Source organism: Plectropomus leopardus, chromosome 6 (assembly GCF_008729295.1).
Source record: "Plectropomus leopardus isolate mb chromosome 6, YSFRI_Pleo_2.0, whole genome shotgun sequence".
Taxonomy (NCBI): domain Eukaryota; kingdom Metazoa; phylum Chordata; class Actinopteri; order Perciformes; family Serranidae; genus Plectropomus; species Plectropomus leopardus.
In genome coordinates this window covers 5057009-5077488 of record NC_056468.1, presented here as the reverse complement: position 1 = coordinate 5077488, position 20480 = coordinate 5057009, and the positions used below count along the sequence as shown (strand labels likewise).

Sequence of the window (20480 nt, the reverse complement as noted above, 5' to 3'; positions counted from 1 at the left end):
CTTACATTTGTTGCGAATAAATTATTGTAATATATCCAGTATGCCATCACATTCAAAAATCTTTCTTTCTAAAACACAAATTCTGCATCCGTGTACTTTCATAATATGCTGTTACCTTTATCTTGTTTTTTCCATTGAGGTAGCTGACTAATGAGGTAGTGGGAAAATTGATAGCCAATCAAATTAATCATTACACATTATACACATGCCATCATCTGTAGAACAACTGTTCTTCATCTTATATTTTGCAGTTACGTTAAGTAAACATTGCGAATGCGGACATCTGGTTACTCATCCAATAACCAGGGTGTGACCCAGTTTAACCCTTTAAAACCGATATCACGTTTCTTGCATTGTGCTGCTTGTGCTTTTACATGCAGTTAAACCTTTGAATTCTGAGCCCATTGTTAAAAGATGTCCCATCGCATGTTATTGGAAAGATCACAAGATAAAACAGATGACATTATTAAAGAAATCAGAATTTAATAAACTTCTAAAATAGGGGGAACTGTCCAGAAATCTATACTCATATTAGCAGAATTATTAACCATTTAAAATCTATAATTCAATATTTAAAAACCGTTTTCCCTGCTAAATTTAGAGTATTTTCTTGTGACTTTTTCCTTTTTCCCAAAGAAATCAAACCAAGTTGCTCAAGTTTGGGTGAAGGGTGAATTGCGAACACACTGGCTCAACTCAACTTACACTGTTCAGTATTACAGGGAATTTTACATTCCTTTCTGTATCAGAGCACAATTCCCCCTTATACTGTATGTATATTCTGTGGATAAAAACATGTTATTTCAGTCAACGAAATCAACATAAAGTGGCAGAGTTTATTTTTTTTCACATTCAAGTTAGATTTCAACTTCTGCTCTGAAGACAGATGTGATATTTCAGAGCGTTTAGATGTAATAATTCTCTACAAAATAAAAACAGCCTCACATGGATCTGTGAAATCCATTAAAAAGTAAATGTAAAAATTTCAGAATCAATGGGTTGACAAACACTCCATGACCTGAGAGAGAAAGCAACAGAAGGAAAGTAAAAGTAGGCAATATGTAACAGTGGCTATGTTTACAGGCACACTAATATTTCACAAATCATCCAAAACATGTAAATATTCTGGATTTGATGCTAGTCTATTTAAGACAATATTACATTTAGACATTTCAAATTAGGCCTTTTTACAAATTTAGTATTTCCAATTAAGGCCTCTGGGATATGCTGATATTATTCAGGTTTTAAGGTCTCATTTGGGGTTTTTAATCACAGTTTGCATTAGACAGCATCTTGTCTGTTTATGATTAGCTCTGTGCGTTGTCATGGATATGTGCAAACTTGTAAGGCTGGGGTAGAGATACCTGCCCAAAAGAAAAGCCAACCTGATAGAGAAACTCACCTACTGCAGATCTAATGACTTGGATATCAACAGGTTTTGGGCCAAATCTAACACTGCTAACTTTTTCAAAAAGGTGGTTTAAGGAATGAAAGACGACAGCCGTCTTTGAACAATCAAACAAGTTCATCTCCAGTATGACACTTTGGAAAAATGTTGCTGCAAGAAAGAAGCACTCCAGTTTTTTCACGTTTCAATACTTTGACGTGATAAACGACGATGTTAACACACTTAAATCAATGTCAGTAGTATTGGAATATTCTTTTTCATTAGTCATGTAAACAGTTTAGTTGGAATGTTGTCTTTTTCGGAAAAAGGGCAAAAAATGAAATATTTTCCATTTAAATGTATTGATATATTGATTGAAATTATTTCTCTAAAGCACATCAGAGGCTCCCAGCAGGAGCTTTTGTGTTTTTGTAACCCTGTAAGTCATTACTGTTGATCAGGACTATGACAGAAGTGCAACAATAGTACAGAAACACAACACAGACTGGGAGAGAGAAAAAAAACACAAATCCATTTTGAGCAGGTGCTTTGCGTGAGTAAAACAGCCAAGCTGAACCATGATCAAAACATCCCTTTCAATGAATACAAATAAAATACAGTTAGGCAGGGGTAGAGAACATAACATCTCTCCACCATCATAAACTTAATGTTTCTCTAGTAATCTCAATGACATGTTCTTTATGATTCGTTGATCAATCAGTACAGTCATAAAGACATTTATTCCTGAGGACATATGCTCAGATTTGTCATTAAATAAATAAAGCACATCTTGTACAAAATCATCAACAAGTTCTAACAGACAATCAACCTGTCTTCAACCTGATTTCTGCTCATTTCTTCTTGTTCTTTGTCTTTGCTCTCCTCGTACACAAGACAGCAAACACTTTTTGCACTTAACTACTCACTCCAGCTTCAGTCAGACAAAAACAGCTGAACTCAAGCTGTCATTTTGGAGCGTTTGTTTAGGGTCTAGCAGGCATGCAGTTTAACTAAACATGCCGCATTTCCCATCACAGTTGTACAGTACAGTAAGGTACAGTAACTTTACTGAAGTAGTAGCATCAGTAAAGTACGCACTTAGTAAATGTACGAGCAATGTTTTTTGGCTGAATAGTTAAACTATACTACTCAGGCCAAAACACTTCTTTGGGAGGTAGCCTTGGGAGTTGTTTATGATCATCAATAAGATGACATGTAACTTGACTCACACGGTCCTCAACCTTGAGTGATTTCCATGAGAATGAATGCATTCTCATTTTTTTTCACAGCTGAATAGTCATAACTATTCATACCAAAACACCCTTATGGGCAGTAGCCTTGTGCGAGCTACTCCAACCAATACTGGATGGTACGTAAGCGCTCAGCAACAAGGAACTGACTCCATAAGAGGTACTCACAGAACTAGAGGTTTTCAGACGGGTGTTCTGAAAACAGTAACCACTCATTAACACTCAGAGATGCAATAATGCCTGTCCTGAACAGCTTTCTCCTTGATGTCTTCAGCTGTTCGGCGCTGATTCAAATCAAGTAAGGCTTTCAGCAGGTCATTTAAGTCGGCTCCTCTGCCCTCTTTCTCCATCCAAATATTGAGCAGCTCGTGGATCTTGTCGTCATAGGGAAGGTTGTCTTTGCTCTTGATCTTGTTGTCGTTGATCCCGAGGTGACGGAAGAATTTCTTGTGAAGGTTGAAGTCTATTTCTTCAAAATAATGAAAACAGCTCCGAAGAGACTCTTCGCCTGCAGACAAAGTTAGCGGCTTGAAGCAACCTGACCTCGCTCAGATATTAAGTCACCACTGTAGTGACAGCAACAGGAGGAGGGGTGTAATGTTTGAGAGGACAAATGAAAATTAAAATACTTTACCGTGCATGGGAACAAGCTTGTGAAATTTCTCCTCTTCCTAAATAACAAAACAGAAACAATCATTAACAGCCAAAGAAGTCTGTTGAAAGTCTTCACGAGTCATAAATTGTACACCCTGGTGAGTATAACTCATCTCTTACTCAGTCACTTGGCATGTCCTAAAATCCCTTGCTACATTGCTTGAACTGGAAATCATTTGGAAAAACAGATTTGCAGAAATGCAAAGCTGTATTTCAGGTTTGAAAGGAAGGAATGCTCTCTTTGCGTTAATCTTTAACAGGTGTAAACAGGAACATGTGACTCATCAACTTCTGTTTCCAATAATATCGACACACCTCTAAACAATCACAGGAGCCTGCAGCTGTGTCACAAGACTGTCCCTCTTAGAAATAAGGGTTCCAGAGGGGCTCTTTTATAAGGGCTGAGGTTCCACTTGGAACCATTTGCGTCTGAAGATCCCTTTATTTAAGAAAGGACCAGAGGTAGAGATACTCTCAGGATTCATACACACCTTAACAAATATATTTCCATGACTTACACGCAAACAATCATGTCCCTACATTCTCTGAAACTACTACTCGCACTCTTAAAAGATTCTGTTCTATCAATATTCTCATCAGTTATTTTTCATAACTATTCATTACTTGAGATCAGCATTGCATTTAAATATTTTAAATAAGCAAACGTGGTTTCTAGAAAAGCAGCAGAAATGTTTAAAACAGCAAAGTCACTGTTTGGACCTAATACTATTTCACTGTAAACATATCTAAAATGTCAATTAAAAAAATCTTACTCCCGACATCACAATACTGAATGAAGCTTAGAAAGAATGAAGAACACAGACATTAGTCAGTATCAGTCATTCCTCCTGTCCTCCTGTCCTAATGTCCTCTGCTGCTGAGGTGACTCACTGTCTGCAGGCACTGCTGATACATTTTACATTCATTTTGGCAAACTAAGTTTAACAGTTCGACTATATAAAGACAGCTTTCGTTTCAGACCGTTTGTGAGGATTTGCTATTAGCTGAGCAGGCGCGCTGTGCTTTTGTCAAATAGCGGCAGAGAGACTGCAGACAGGCTTGTGTGTGCACGTATTACAGCAGCAAAGTAGATTTAACGCCACAAGTGAGTGGCGAAACAGTGAGTGTACATTGCTTATTGAACAGGTGCACTGGTAAAGTGTTGGCTTTTACTCAGTGAGGTTTTGTGGTTCTTACTTACAATAGCGAGCTGTTTGTTGTCTCCACCGCTGCCTCTCTGCTCTTCACTGACTTGGTGTTATGCGTTAAAAAAGTAACAGCAACATCAAACTTAATCAGAACTACTGTCTATGGCCCGGGGCCCTTTTATCCTGGATTCCAGTACCCATCCTTAACTGCAGGTATGATTTTGTTTTTGGACAAAGCAGAAAAAATAGTCTCTTGTTTGGTGATGGATGACAGAGAAGAGCTGCAGCTGGCAGCAGGTGTCACTTTGATGACCAGGTGAAAATGGCGGTGCTGGAAGTTAATACAGCTTTTGAAATTAGCTCTTTTAGCATGGGTAGCTCGCACTAACTCTCCTGTTTTAGAAATGACCAACGTTTTACAACACAGTTAATATTTTGCATTTCTCAACCCAGAGTAAAGCTAGACATTATTAAAACAGCATTTTCCAGGCATTTCCTTAACTTACGCCTCTTCAAAGAACAAGGCGCAACTCAGGTCAGAGTTTGACGTTACCCCCACAGAGAACATCATGCCGTCAAGTGACATGACTGACCCGTCCAAACACTGAAGTGATGATTCACAAACATAGATTTTTCTGTTGATTATAGCTGAACCACATATACTCTATAACGCAGGTATTTGTGCAACAAATTTCATTCACTTTTCCAAAACTTTTAAAGCATACAAGTGGTTATTCACAAATTCCATGACTTTTTCAAGTTTTTCATGACCGTATGAACCCTGTACTGTCCACTCTGCCATTAAGCATCCTTTTAGATTTAAGATCCACAGTACCATTGAAATAGTAAAGTCTGGCAGTAATTTCATGAAATCTCCACCCCCTGGTCTCTCTGGACCACATTAGCTGCAGCCCTTCAAGAACTTCATAAAGGACTGCTAGATGTGGTTCCCTTGGCCTGGGGCTAACTTGTTAACCTACAACCAGGATTAATGGAGTATAAAAGGGAACCCGAAAAGTTGGTTCCCGGCTGGAAACAAAAAATAGCACGTTTTCTTTGAACTGAAGTGCAAACTGTGATGACATCAGAACAAAAGCAATTAAAGCCATCTGTCATCTTACTACTGCTGTTAACTTGTGTTGCTTATTGTGCTGCACCCTCCACTGATAACTCATACAAGGCTCTGTCAGGAACCAAAAAGGCTTCTCTTATGGGGACAAGCTAAATACACTCTATGCTAAGAACCCTGTGTGCCTCCAGTTAGCACCTTTAATTCTAATTTTGAAGAATGTAGTAATGAAAGTGAGAAAGACATTTGTCGCAGTGCATAAATCATCAGCAGCTCACTGAGGATTATCAGCATCTATTATCAGAGAGAGGTGAAAATCCAAACTAAATGTATTCAAAGTATTCAGTTTCCAGAAACTTGGAAGATCGGGTGAAAAAGACAAATACACAAGTTGTCTTTGAGACACTTATGGAGCATTCATCATTTTCACAATAAGTATGTAATTGAACTGCATAATTCTAGAGGGTGAGCAGCCAGTGCTTGCTTTGAAATAAGAAGTCAGTACGTCAAGAAGTACTGTTGATTTAAACAAGGCGGCTGTGTCAAAACACTTTCCATGGATTTAACACAGAAGAATCAAAGTGGGTAAACTGGAGGAGAAACACAGTCTGACCTTTGTAACCAGACAGCTGAAGGTGTCTGCTGTTCAGACGGCAAAGCAAAACTCAATGGCAACAAACAACAGGTGAGCAGGTGAGAAGGAAGGAAGCAAAATAGGAAGCAAGGATGGAAGCAGGGTTAGAAAGGAGCTGTTGCTCTCTCACCCTCCTGGTGGGCTGTCGGAGGACCACGGGGCTGGGGGGAGGTGCGGGGTAGGCAGAGCAGGGCAGGGCGGTTAGACTGTGCTGGGAGTTACTGGCGGAGCTGCTGAGGCTTTCACACAGGACTTTGCGCTCTTCCTCCATTCCGGCAGAGGATTTGGTTCTCACCAGTGGCCGGGACAGGATCGGATGGGAGGAGCTCTGCCTTCGGGTTTCTCCACTGCGCTCAGTGGGACAGTTGTCACTGTAACGCTGGAGAGGATGAGGAACATAATCACACAGACATCCAATATGTCCCTCTGAAGGAAGTCATATTTGTTTTTAATAAACTTAAGTCTTTGTGATAAGCTTAGTGTACAGATCTACACTTGTTTTACTTAATGCTATAGTATATCTAGAACTACAATTACTGCCATGCAGGTGGTTGTCTCTGTGCACCAGTCAACTTGCACTCACAGTTGACATTCATGTCTGTGAAAATATAGACTCACAAAAGTGAGGTCAAGGTCACAGTGACCTTGACCTCTCACCACCAGATTCTAATTAGTTCATTCTTGAATCGCAGTGGACATTTGTGCCAAATTTGAAAAAGTTCCTTCAGTGTGTTCTTGAGATGTCGCCTTCATGAGAGTGAGACCTCACCTGTCCAGCTTTCAGCCCCTCAGGATATCTTTGGGAGTCTGAGGAAAGTAAGAGAGGGTTAGAGCCCACAAGTAGCTATTTAACAGCATACATGACACAAGAATCATTCTTAATTCTAAATGTTAAATCAACATTGAATAACAGGACAGAAAATTGCTGGTGCTCTCCCTGGATTCTGATGTTCATTACAGCATCTCTGACTACACCAATCTGTGAAGTCAGAGTGAGGGAATTAGCATAAGGTCAGCTCTGAAACCTGATTGATACAGCACAAGTTGTGTAAGATTGGGTGGAGTTCCCTGAGAGCATGGCTCCAATCCAAACAGAAAGGTATTTAACTGTAACATGTCAACAACTGAAACCAAGCATCCTTGTAGACCCAATATTTATGTTCTTCTTGATTATGCTCTGTCCCAACTTTGTCAGCAAGAAGTGTTACTGCACAACTACTACTACGCTGCCTGCTGCTGTCATCATCAGCTGAAATGATCAGCGTCATGCCCGCCATGAGCAGTCCAGTTCAGCAGGTTACTGTGCCCATACAGCTACAAAAACATGCAGCATGTCTGGAAGGTGTGTGAGGCACAGCCCAAGACACAAAGCCTGCAGTGATGTCGCTGTTTATCACTACTCAAATATTCAATTGTTTCTGTGTGATACGTCATGTCAAGCTAGTAATTACAGTCTTACAGGGCTGATCACAGTCTAACTTGTGGTGATTAAAGGGCATGCATTTCTTTCAGATTGTCCATTGTTGTGATTTAGCTAAACCATTCTCGCCCTGTTCATGTGGCACCTACTGTGGAGCTTCCTCCATTGGTGTCAAAAACTCAGCCGGAGCATGATGACATGCCTCTCTGGACAGTGAGAAGTAGATAACAACTGTATGTTCACTTTGGTCAACCAAATTCGGCTAATAATACAACTCTGGAAGCGTGAACTACATAAAGCATGCCAACTGCTTTGCAACAGTACCATCTGAGTGTGTCTGTTACCGCAGTGAGGAAAAACAAAGTGCTCCCCACAGCACCGAAGCAGCAGACCTGTCACAGCAGTACCAAGCGCTGTAGCTGTTTATCTCTAAAAGATAAGACACCAAAAAATGAGACAAAAAGAAATGTATCTGCTGTAAGAGCCCAAGCCTTGCCTTTATGCTCCGTCATATGTGCATAGTTTTTTAAATCAAACTCAAACTATTTAGAGCTGAAACAACTGCTTGATAAATCACTTAGTTGATCAACACAAAATAATCAGAAACAGGTTTGATAATTTATCAACTGTCATTTTTCAAATTAAGATGCCTTTTTCACACCAGGTTCACAACATCAGTTGTTGTGTGTATGGTTGTCTGGCTGTTCACACCAGAGGCACATTTCTGCAGCTGGTCAGGAAGCCATGTGCTCAACCAATCTTTTCTAATCAGACGTAGAGCTCCGTCTCTGCCTGCTTCTGTGTGTGCAGTAGCGCACCATCAGGAAAACAACACCAGGCAAATGTTTTGGACTCAAATAGCCCCAGTATTGGCAAATTTTACAAAGATGATCACAAATCCCCTTAACCCTCCCAACATATGTGGGGCCCCTTCTAGCTTCCCAATGACAGCTGAAAAACATTAGTTAGGACAGTCTGATGGCCTGTCACTCATATTTAAGGTGTAAGCAATCAGCTCAATAAAATGAGAATACCTTTCTGGTCACCACAAACAAAAGAAAAAACATCATCTCTCATCTCTCTGTTAAAACCTGTTTAAAAACAACTGACAAAAAATGGGACAAGTGGGCCTGGGATGCATATTTTATCATTTATGATGATCAGATCCAATATATCCTTTATATCATTTAAAATAGACTGTCAGTGTGTTTTTCTTGCCAGATCCACTCATAAAAAATAGACTATACGCTGATAACATCACTGCAGATGAGATCGCTGCAAGTCAGCCATGGAGCTCAGCGCTGTGGTGCACACAGTGTAAACAGCCTGATTGGTAACATGGGCGGAGAACAGTAGTGCGCAACGCTAATGGAAAATCAGCGCGCTTCAAAGGGCCTCTGCAACTAGTGTGAACCCTCATGAAAGTCACGATTCTTTTACCAAGACTGAGACACTTCTTTCCCGAGACTTGGACATGATCCAGGTGAAATGCCAGACAGTGTCCTGAAATGTCTTTGTACCAACGGAACAACATTTATTATTGGATGTATCTGTTTGCAGAGAGATATACCTATATCCAAGACTCTTTAGATTCTGCACTTCACAAGAATATCAACGATTGAAAGATCAGGCCTGAAGATGACAACTGTCTGTTATTAAGGAATATGTGTCAGATATTAAAATGTGTTGTGTCATACTGTTCACTATAAATGTATCTGCAAGGTCTTAATTTGCTTACAGCACCTGTTGACATTGTTCCTTTCAGTATTATGCTGACTGTGGCAGGGCAGACGTTCAACTAGAGCTGACTCTTAAAGATCTTAATATGACTTAAAAATAGTTTTAAAAAGCATAGTCACTTTCACCTCAAACCTATTTCATCTACAAATCTGGGAAATGTAGGATTTGAATATTTCCAAGCCAGTGTGTAGTCCATTTAAAAAACACTGTATTATAATAGTTTTTACCTACCTGTTGTTCGACGACGTCTCCATACACACACTGCAATTAAGATTCCAACCACCAAAAAAGCAGCCAGCCCAATTGACACAATCACAGAGGCCCCAGCTGACAAAAAAAAGCACAATTTACAACATTTAACACCATATTACGGCATAATAATACATTTCATACTTTTTTCCTTTACTGGTGTTGCAGCTGGACAGATATGTTAAGTCGTGGTATTCATTTTTGACCTTTTATGGGGAATTTTGTCAGAAATACCATGCATCTCTCCAGTGATGACTGGAGTCTTTATGATGTTTGTTGGCATTAGCTTTCAGTGAGCAGTGTACCTGAGCCAGAGACAGAGTCGGGCTGTTTTTTCTTGCACTGTGTGTTGGTAGTAGCAGTGCAGTTCCTCACTACCTCTTCATCTTGTTCACACCTAGTTAGGAGGCAGGCAAAAACACATACTGAAAGCATGAAGGAATGAAAATGAGCAACAGAGAAACAGTCTAAGATTGAGAAATAAGTGCCAACAAAAGGGTGATTCTTCCATCACTCGCTTTGTATGAACCAAGCCTCAGTTGTGTTCTCCGTCTGGTTGGCATAGACTCACCTTGAACACTTCTTGCACACCTCACATGGGTCGTCGTGGACACAAAATTTTCCCACTTTGCACTGACATTCGGCATCTTGAGTGTGAGTGCATGGCCTTACAACTTCCTGATCTGAGAAAGCAACATGAAAAAGACCTTGTTAAGTCTGAGTTTATGCTCGGAGCACTTTGAAAAGGTTGAATATTGATTTTTCTTCCGCAGTCGTTCCAATCGATAGTGTAAAGCCGTCAAGCAGAATTACCTGAGCGACACTGTGTGCACTTGAAACATTGCTTCAGTCCGTTGCTGTGCTCCATGTACGTCCCAAAGTCACATTCCTCACATGTCCCCTTCTGTCCTTCTCCAGGGCAGGGTGATGTCATATGTGTACCTACCACACAACACAAAATAACCTAAAAGTCATTATTTACCTACCTAATTAACCCTTCATCTGGACCCGTCACTCCAGCTTAATAATAACCAATCACAGTCAAGCTGCTTCATAGTTGAGGTGATGTATTTCTGATTCATGCTGGAGACAGAACTTCAGTCTCAGAGGACTGATTCTGAGGGGCTCCATGTGTCTTACCAGCTGGACAGTTTAAACAGCAGATGTTGCCGTTTGAGTACTCCAGGTTCTCTCTGCAGGAGACATCCCGCCGTTTCCTGCTGTCTCCCTTGTCATGGCTAGACCGCGGAAACGCCTCAGTGTGACTGAGGGGCCAGATCAATGAGATATAAACCTTTGGGGAAAAAAAAAAAAAACAACAGTCAAAAGGTAAAGAAAAATAATGTTGTTGTTTGCTCCTTTTTTTGCCTAAGAATTGTTTTAATGACCATTTATAGCTGAAAATGATTCAACAGTTTACATAAAATTAATAAGTAACAATATAAAAAACATAATTTTGGTACATTTAATGCATTTGGGCAAAAATGCCTAGATGGCATTGGCTCAAGCTGTAAAATCTGAAAATTATTGATTTTTTAGACTGAATCTTCAGGGATTTTGGACTGTTGGGACAAAACAAGGTATGTAAATATGTAAACTTCTCCTATAAATTGGCAATTCCCTCAATTGTTTTAGACATTAATATGATTGCTGACATTTTAGAGACCAAATGATTAACAGACAGTTAAAGTGTTTTTGCACAACATATTGATGTCACAGAGAAGTTGACCTTTAACCTTTTGGATATAAAATGCTATCACTTTATTTTTCCCTGTGTCAAATTCTGTCATAATTAGTGCGTGTATTCTTGAGTTATGGCCAAAAACATGTTTTGTGAGGTCACTGCAACCTTTGACCACCAAATTCTAATCCGTTCATTCACGAGTCTAATTTTATGTTTGTACAGATTTGATATAAACTCCCTCATTCCTTATTGACATATTGCATTTAAAAGAATGAAACAGATGCAAGGTCACAGTGACCATGACTTTTGACCACCAAAACCTAATTACGTCATTGCTGAGTCCAAGTGAGCATTTGTGTTAAATTTGAAGAAATTACCTATATCCTGAGATATTGTGTTTACGAACATACAGATGGACAGTTGCACGGACAACCCGAAAACATATTGCCTCTGGTCAGTGCTATCGCTGGCACAGTCATAAAAATGACAGACACTGTCTTGTTTCACCTTCTCACATGCCGTTCTCTTCTTTTTAGATCATTGTAAACTATATCTCTTTGGACTGCTGATTGGGACAAATGAGATATTTAAGTCACCTTGGACTATGAGAGGAAGTGATGGACAGTCTTTGGTTGCAGCCCCAGCCATTCAATTTTCCATCTTCCATCTTTGCACTTAAAAAACAAGTGTGCTAATTGGAGTTTTACATATTTATGTATTGTATCCTATTTTGTCTTTGTTATAATACCTGGAAATTCATAATAAAGCACCATCTAAATATGAACTGCTAAGATAGGGCAACACATCAAGTACATTTTCAATGTCCAAAATAGATTTGCATTCAGAGGATGCTTCCTATACAAGTGCTGATGGTCTGAAAGCAAGAAAAAGAAAAAACAAATGACAAACAGAAATGCACATCATTATGTCATGGAAAACTCGTAGAAATGTCACAAAACGTCCCTGTATCTTATCAAAGGTAGGATGATTACCCTTAATCATAAATGTAACTTTTTCAAGGACGACAGAGTATGAGTGTTTAAAAAAGTGGAAAAAAGATTAATCACAATCTTTGAGTCAGTATAACTTGAGGAACATTACTGCTGACTTGAGAAAGTCTCCACAGTTTAAAATCTTCAGGATTTTACTTATTAATGTAACAGTTACTTGAATTAGTTTTGTCCCTCTTGAATGCTTCAGTCAAACACATATCTGTGTATCTAATAGCCTCCTCCTTTTATAGCAGTCTTTAATCCTTTGTAAACATGTCTGTTCCGCTCAAAGGAAATGACTTATTTGAAAATGTATCCAAGGTTCAAATACTCCAAACACTGAAACAGAATGAGTCATTTTCCTCTCTTGTTTTATGGAGATATGATGAAACAGCTCAGCGGACTGTACCCGCCCAGTGGAATGCACTTCTGATCAGACCACTAGCTGACACACACGATAGAAGCTGGGCAGGTAGATATGATGAGGAGGGGATTTCCTCCTCATCATATACAGGCTCAAACTCTTTCTTTTGAGCATGGAAACTGTCTGATTTATGTAGTATTAATAAATTCAGCGAAGCCGATGCTGGGATGCCATCTTAAACTTGACAGGTTTTTCAAGAGGAATCACAAACACAGTGTGTCCAAACAGTCAATACCTGAGCAGGTTGAGAGAATAACCAAATAAGGCAATCATGCATACCTCAGATTGCTGTCCACACCCAATATTTCCCGGGAATATCAATGCTGGCCTACTTAGCTAAAAGATCACATGCTGTGGCAGTGCCTCTTACTAGCAAGCACAAACACGTGCATCCACACAAACATACACTTATTTTGGTGTGTGTTTTAATAAGTTATATTAAATAACAATATAATACATTATAGACCACTGAATCATGTGAGGCTTCATCTTCAGTAAAGGGCAAAAAAGAATCATACAAGCCTCCACCAACCCTTTGAAACCTGAGCAAAAAACATAGGAAGAAGGAAAACAAGAACTGACCCCAAAATTAGCAAGAAATTAGTCTAAAAAATAGTAAAAGAAAATTACCTGAAAATCTGGTAAACAAACAAAATGTTAAATAAGTTATTCTGATAATTATATATATAGTTTTTCCCTAGACATTTTACACCAACTTTTTTAAAATACATTTCTAAATCTACTAACTTCTTGCAATTTGTTAAACACTTCTTTCGTTGCCTTTCCCCCCATGTTTTAACCAAATTGCCCCAATGTGCTCAAGATTCAAAGGTTTAAATACCTGTAAAAGGCATCTGAAAGCAGCACAATATGATGTCGCTCAAGGTTTCAAAGGGTTAAAAGAACTGAATTCAATCTTGTTTAACGACGCAGAAATATATTACTTTTCATCTAGATTATTATAAAAAAATGTTCTGAATTTTCAAAAGTCACGCTTTAAATCGGCATGCATATAGTCAACACAACGGCATTTGATTTTGAAAAAAAAAACAAAAACTTCCTGGGCTACATTATGCTGTCGCCTCTGCGAGTAGGCCTATATGAGGGAATGAGTGCGGGAATAACACGCACGTCAGATATAAAGATGAAATCTTAAGTGAGCAAGGGTATTTTGTGGATTACAACCACGCCGAATTAAAGGTATATTTATAAAAAATCAGTAAATATAGTCTGCGCTGGCATTTAGGGTATGCACGTGCGGAAATTCCGACGAGCACGTCAAATTGACAATTTGTACATGGAACTTGGTGTAACACACCAGAATGACAACTGCGTTTGCTTACGGCATAATGTGGGCTTTATAAGGAGAAGGTAAATATTATTTTCTAAATGGTAACTGTTAGGCTATTTTACCCGCAGGAGTTGAACATAGGAACTTTAGAGCAGTCCACTGTTGTGTAGGAGGCACAGAGCTTGACTAAAAGACTTTTGGAAGACTACGAGGAATTTCGCACCTGAGCTCAGACTGACCGAGATAAACTTTGGCAGGCAAATGTGACATTCTGAGGGTCTTGTGGGGGGACAAACTAGCGACCCAGAAAACTCCAAACTCACATTTCTTTATGGCAAACGAACTGATAAAGGTGATAACTTCGACAAGACATGTCCATACGTGTCTCTCAACCAATACCACAGGAACTAAAACGACTTTCGAGAAACTTCTGAGAGTTAATGAGTGATTAAAGCTCGGATGCGTTCTTTTGAAAATGACTCCACACAACATTTATGACTTGTTTTTCACTTTCAGGAAATGCCATGTTAGCACGAGCGAAACCTAGTGTTTTAATGACTGAGTTAAACTGCTAATAGAGCCGGTGTCCTGGCCGGGGCCAGGAGCAAAAACTAACTTTTGTGCTGTTTCTGTTGTTTCAGAGACACTTACCAGACATTGTAGGAACCTCGTCATGCTTTAGTGAAGCGGTCGAAATCCACAAACTTCAGTTGAGTCATTCCAAAACTTGATTGCGGCGAGATGTTTTGAGAGGCGTCGCGTCTCGTGTCCTTCCTTGTCAAAGTCTCGCGCAGGTGTGTCTGCGTCAAAGTAATGACAATGACGTGGAACCGGGTGGGCGGGGCCACATAGTTTCCTAGAGCCGCTATTGGTCCAACAGACTTACAGACAGATAAATAGACACATAGACAGACACATAGGAAGACAGTCACAGACAAATGAGAAGACAGGCAGATAGGCATACAGACAGTGAGACATACTGACAGATTGAAAGAGAGAGACAGACAGACAGACAGACAGAAAGACAGCTAAACAGACAGACAGATGTAGAAGTATAAAGGAACATGGAGATAATCTAGTAAAGTACAAGTACCCTGATATTGCACTAGTTAGTATACTGGAGTATATGTAGCAACTTAATTATGCACGACTGAAAAAAGCCTAAAAGCAGTGAAAACTCAGAGCCTCTACCTGAGTGAAAGCAGCAATCAATATCACAATGTCACTGCAGAAGTCCTGCATTCCACTTGAGCTTAAGCAGACACATCATTAGTAAAATACACTTAACAAATCAAAAGTGTTACGCAGACAGGCCCCCTGTTAATTTCAAAATGCAAAATATGTAAATAAAAACCTCCTCTGCTGTCACACACATGGCTTGTCACCTTGGATATCTAAAAGTAGAAGTGCTTTTAGGCTGAATGGCATCACTAGTGTTGCTGTAGTGCAACCTGAATAACAGTTTTCAAGTGGTTCCTCTCTGCTGTCAGGCCCTGCAGGATAATGGGGAAAACATACGATTGTACAAAGCCTCTCATCGCAAACTGCATGAAGTCAGCCATCATCACAAGTTTTCGCAAACCTCATTCTCCTGTGTGTGTGTGTGTGTGTGTGTGTGTGTGTGTGCGTGTGTCAGTTTAACAGTATCTAACAAGCAGTTGTCTGCAGAGCACAGATATGCATCCCAACAGGAAGGGGTGTGTTCAGCTGAACCGGGATGTGGACTATGCGTCGATGCCAACTAGAGAAGACACGGCGGGAGTAAAATATAGCTCCATGTTGGTCATGACCGTTAGTTTGCAGGAAAGCCGTAGACCTGATGGGTCCGGACTCATTGTCAAAGATCGGACTGATGGGTGTCTGATGATTTCATGTGAATCTAAGCAGACTGACAATAAGCTGTCACTCTGAGCCTACTGAGCACTGCAGCTCATCAATGTCTTATTCTAAATTTCACAATGCAACACTGCATTTGTGTTTTCCACAACCAGTCAGACTCACAGAGTGCACTGCATGTGGATTCATTTCTGCCCCACGTACCCCTGCACACTGCTGGAACTTGTGTTTTTGATGATAAGGCGTGGGAGGAGGCTGAAACCTCTGAGCAACCTTTTTTTTTCCCGAGATAAGACATGAATTTTGCATTCAGATGGACTCTACTCATCTGCTGCCCCATGGTCAAGATCAATTCCAATGATATGTAAAAAAAAGTATTTTTTTCCTCTCTTACTTGTGTGTGCAACAAGAGGAAGGTTGTGTTGTGTGAGGGAATATTTTTGAAACACAGTGCAAGGGGAAAGAGTTAAGGGTAAGCAGATTAACTCAGTATACTGTATTTTTCTATGTGGGATTTATACAAAGCTTATCAAAGAGGAACGTGCAGGGCAACAACACAAGAGAGCAATAAACCAAAAACCAGGCAGGAAACGTCTGACGAGAGTGATTTGTGTTGTGCTTGTGTCAGGTTATACTGCAATATAAAACAATTATACAAAGGAGCCACCAACCTGCAGGTGACATGTGATGTTTGTGTGCATTATAGTGATGATGTGATGGAGACTGAATAAGGACATCTATCTATCTATCTATCTATCTATCTATCTATCTATCATTATTTTTTTATTTTACCTATCTTATTTCAGTTTTACTTATTTTCCTGCCTTAAATTTATGGTTTTATCACAGGGTTTAAAGGTTGAAATTCTTGTCATAGGTGTCTAAAAGTGGATGTCGCTCCAGATTTCTAAGTGTTAAACATTTATCTCTTCAGCAGATGACTCTGAAAACACCTTCTAGTGTAAAAACTCACTAAGCTCAAACATCCTAGTGAAGTAATAAAAAGCAAAACACATTTTTGAGTGAGGAGTGAAGAGGGACTGAATAAGCTTTGCAGAATACTGAGGTTAGATGCCATGGGTATTAATTTCATGCAGTAACTTGAGGTTGTTCTTTTGGAATATTAGCATAGAGTGGCAGGGGATTTACATAAAGGATAAATGGCTGGTTACAGCATGCAAAAAGCCACTACATACCGGAAGCTTGCAGTCATCAACTGGGATACAGTAGGCCAAGTAGGAAGGAATGAAAAGATAAAGTAGACCAGCAGACTGCCTAAAGTACACATGCACACTGACTCCATTGTCAAATGTACATTGTCATTCAATTCTTTTTTCAACAGCTCTTCCATGGCTGCCCGAGACATCAAGCTAAATAATCCCAACATTGACAGCAGGTCCCTTATTGACTTAAATGACAATAGCTAAGGCGGTCACAGTGGTAATTTTAGCAGTTAGAGGTAGGAAATACAGTAATTCTGTGGACACAGAGCCTTACAGCCAGGAAAAACAATCAGCAGCCTCATGATTGCTGTGGTAATCAGTCCTGACCATTGACTGTATATAAGATGAACAACATGAGACCTCCCCCGAAGTGTAACTTTTCAAACTCGATTTCCCCCAGGTGTCTGACTGCAGTATAGGTCATAAAGCCCGCCCCTCCATGTTAGTAAATATGGACCAAACTAAAAACTCAAAGTACACAACATATACATTTTTCCCAAAGATAGTTTCTGTCACTGCAGGTTCTCATCACTCTGAAGTTTGTTCAAGTGTTTGTTTTCATGATAAGTTTGGTTTCAATGAGTTATTAAATTATACAAAAATGGGATTTTCTGCCATGATTGGCAGCTGTATGTGCCAATCCATGCACTTGCATTCAATGGAGCTGCTGCTCTCGATTGGTCAGGCGGTTGTTTTGCCAGGAACTCCCCACCGCAGATATTACTACTGTGCAGACTCTGGCTCTAAATGACATCACCATCACAAGATGCCAACGCCTGTATCTCGGATATTTAAACCTCACATAAGCATAGCGGGGGTAAGTGGGGCGTGTTTTTATATACAGTCTATGGTCCTGACCTACATGTTGTCCTTTTAACATGTTTAATTCCCTCCAACAGATTTTAGGTCTCAAATGAATGTTGCTTATTTGTAGTTTTTACAAACAATGGCATTATAATGCATAGGCTTGTTGGATGGCTGATGAAAATAAAAGAGGCTATAGTGAGCTGCCTATTTCTCACCTCACATGTTCCAAGAAACATAGTTTAGTGCATTGTTTAGCTGTAAAATGAGATCATTTGCTCTGGCTGATGGGCCCTTCTTAATTTTAGTTCAACTGTTTCCGACATGGCAGTTGAAACTTTCTGTGGTGGATTCTTGCAAATGCCATTCTAAGTACTAGGAGGAACATGAGTTTTTTGTTTAGTTTTTTAAATAAAAACTGTGGCTTTAGATGAACCAAAAACACAACAAACATCTGCTTCAAACAGACTAACGATATTGCTATCGTCACCTAGCATATGTATCCTAATATGTTATTATAAATTAAAACATAGAGTACTTGTAATTGGCCAGTATCTTGCCATGGCTGTTAACATGCTCCTGTAAGCTGTAAGTAACATGTGAATTATAATAAATTATAGTTTTGAATTCTGTTTTATTTGTTTCAGTTGTGTGTTTGAGTATTAGTTTGCATGTTGTTATGGATGGTTGCTCTTGTTTTTGATTATTATATGCCCTGACTGAAAGATTTTAGGCTGTAATGTGTAATTTTTAATGATTTCTTAAACTATCTATCATCAAGGGACTAATATTGGGAATTATTATTATTATTATTATTATTATAAACCTCAAAAACCTATAAACCTAAAAAGTTTCTAGTTTTTGCAAACAAGGACATTATAAAATATTCTTCTTGGCTGAGGAAGCAGAAAGGCCCCTCAGATCCTCTGTCTCTTCTTTTTTTTAGGTCTGCCACAGAGCAGAACTAAAACACTTGGTTATTCTGCTTTTAGCCTTTAAACTCCAAAATTTTGGAACAGTCTGCCAAAGGATCAGAGAGGAGCTGGAAATATTAATACTTTTAAACATAAACTAAAAGCTTATCTTTTTAGTTTGGCTTTCATGTAGTGTCTTACCATCACAATGTTATGGTTTATACTTATTGTATTCATTAAGTTCCATTTTTGCTTATTTCTTACGTTCTTGTTTTTGCTTTTGGTTCTTCAAATTGTAAAGGACTTTCAATTGCATTCAATTTGTTTGAAAGGTGCTATATAAATACTGTAGAATTTGAGTAATCGATTTGAGAGATGATTATTAAATATAGGCTTATTGGATGGTTGTTAAAAATAAAAGAGGATACAGTGTGGTCCCAATTAGCACACTGTTGGAGGGACACCTTCAAATCATATGATTCAGCGGTTATGTGCTTAGCCCTCTGAAACCTAGATGGTCATCACTTTTCTTGAGCTGCATTCACACGCCTTTCACGAGTTTTTAAACCAGTGAACTCTGAAAACACTGCTTTAATTATATTTTAAAAACATGGGGGGAAAGGCAATGAGCAACTTGGCAAGAGGTGTCCCACAAATTGCAAGACATTTTTTTAGACTTGGAAAATTATTATGTTTTTATAAGCAAGGGTAAAATGTCAAGAAAACTAGTTCAGAATTATCACAATTAAATAGAAATAAATATAAATATAAACTAAATTAAATATAAAATAAAATAATTTCAGAGCATTATTCCAATTTTAAAGCACCCCTTCTTCAGGTAATTTTCTTTGTTTTTTCGTCTCATGATTTTATTTATATTTTTGTTTTGGGTTTCTCAAGTAATTTTCCTGTATTTTTTACTACTTTCATGCTTATTTCTGAGTCATTTCTACTTCAGGTGCTCATTGCCGTCTGTCCATGTTTTTAAAGGAAATAAAGCCAGTCAGCCTTGGTTTTAATGGGTTAATGTTGTTCAGCTCACAAGTGAAACTGTAACCTCTTGAGGCCACAATTTCAATGTTCCTCGAGCAGCATCTGTGCAGTGTAATCCTCCCACAGAACCACCACAACATGCTTCAGATCAGTTGTCAATACCCACTCATGATTTCAAGTGTATTACCAACTTCCTGAATTCAGAGAGGTGGCAGTTTTAGCGTGATGAATGGGGATTACCAGGCTTCGAACAACAAGGTTCAGAGAAAACATACCTTCATTGAGTGGAACAAGCTGCAAAAGTCATTGCTGCAATGACTGGGGGAGGACTGTTTTTGTCTTTTACTCTACTGACGGGACAATAATGATTACAAAGTAGCATCATTTGCTCTTGAGATGGAAAAATACTTGGTGCAATGTTGTGTCATTCATCCCCCATTAAGCATTATGCTATAAACACATAACACATTATGTTAATTTCTTGCAAGATGGAGTTATTCTGGCTAAATACTTATGCAGATTTGGTGCAGATGCTACAGTTGGCAGTTAGTTAGCTGCAAATATGGCCTATATCACTTCCACATCTGACCACATGGATGATTTTAAGAATGCTTGAAAAGTCTTCAGTCATAGCAAACTTATTCACTGTCATTTTCCCCACCTGATTTTCATTCAGGTAATTTTATAAGTGGATGTAACTTTTATAAAAAAAAAAACTTTTTGTCCTATTTGCTAAAACTCTCACTACATCCACACAGTAGTACATGAG

The 20480-nt window shown here is 39.0% G+C and overlaps 1 protein-coding gene across 1 annotated transcript; it reads right to left on the bottom strand.

Moving 5' to 3' along the window:
* Positions 1–822: 822 nt before the first annotated feature.
* hdr (hematopoietic death receptor) lies at positions 823–14744 on the bottom strand. Its single transcript, XM_042488867.1, has 10 exons — positions 14594–14744; positions 10692–10845; positions 10365–10493; positions 10123–10234; positions 9857–9948; positions 9534–9629; positions 6912–6949; positions 6273–6521; positions 3272–3308; positions 823–3145 (listed from the first exon to the last, which is right to left on the bottom strand). The coding sequence occupies exons 1-10, from the start codon at positions 14615–14617 to the stop codon at positions 2853–2855; spliced, it is 1224 nt and encodes a 407-aa protein (XP_042344801.1). The 5' UTR covers positions 14618–14744; the 3' UTR covers positions 823–2852.
* Positions 14745–20480: the final 5736 nt, after the last annotated feature.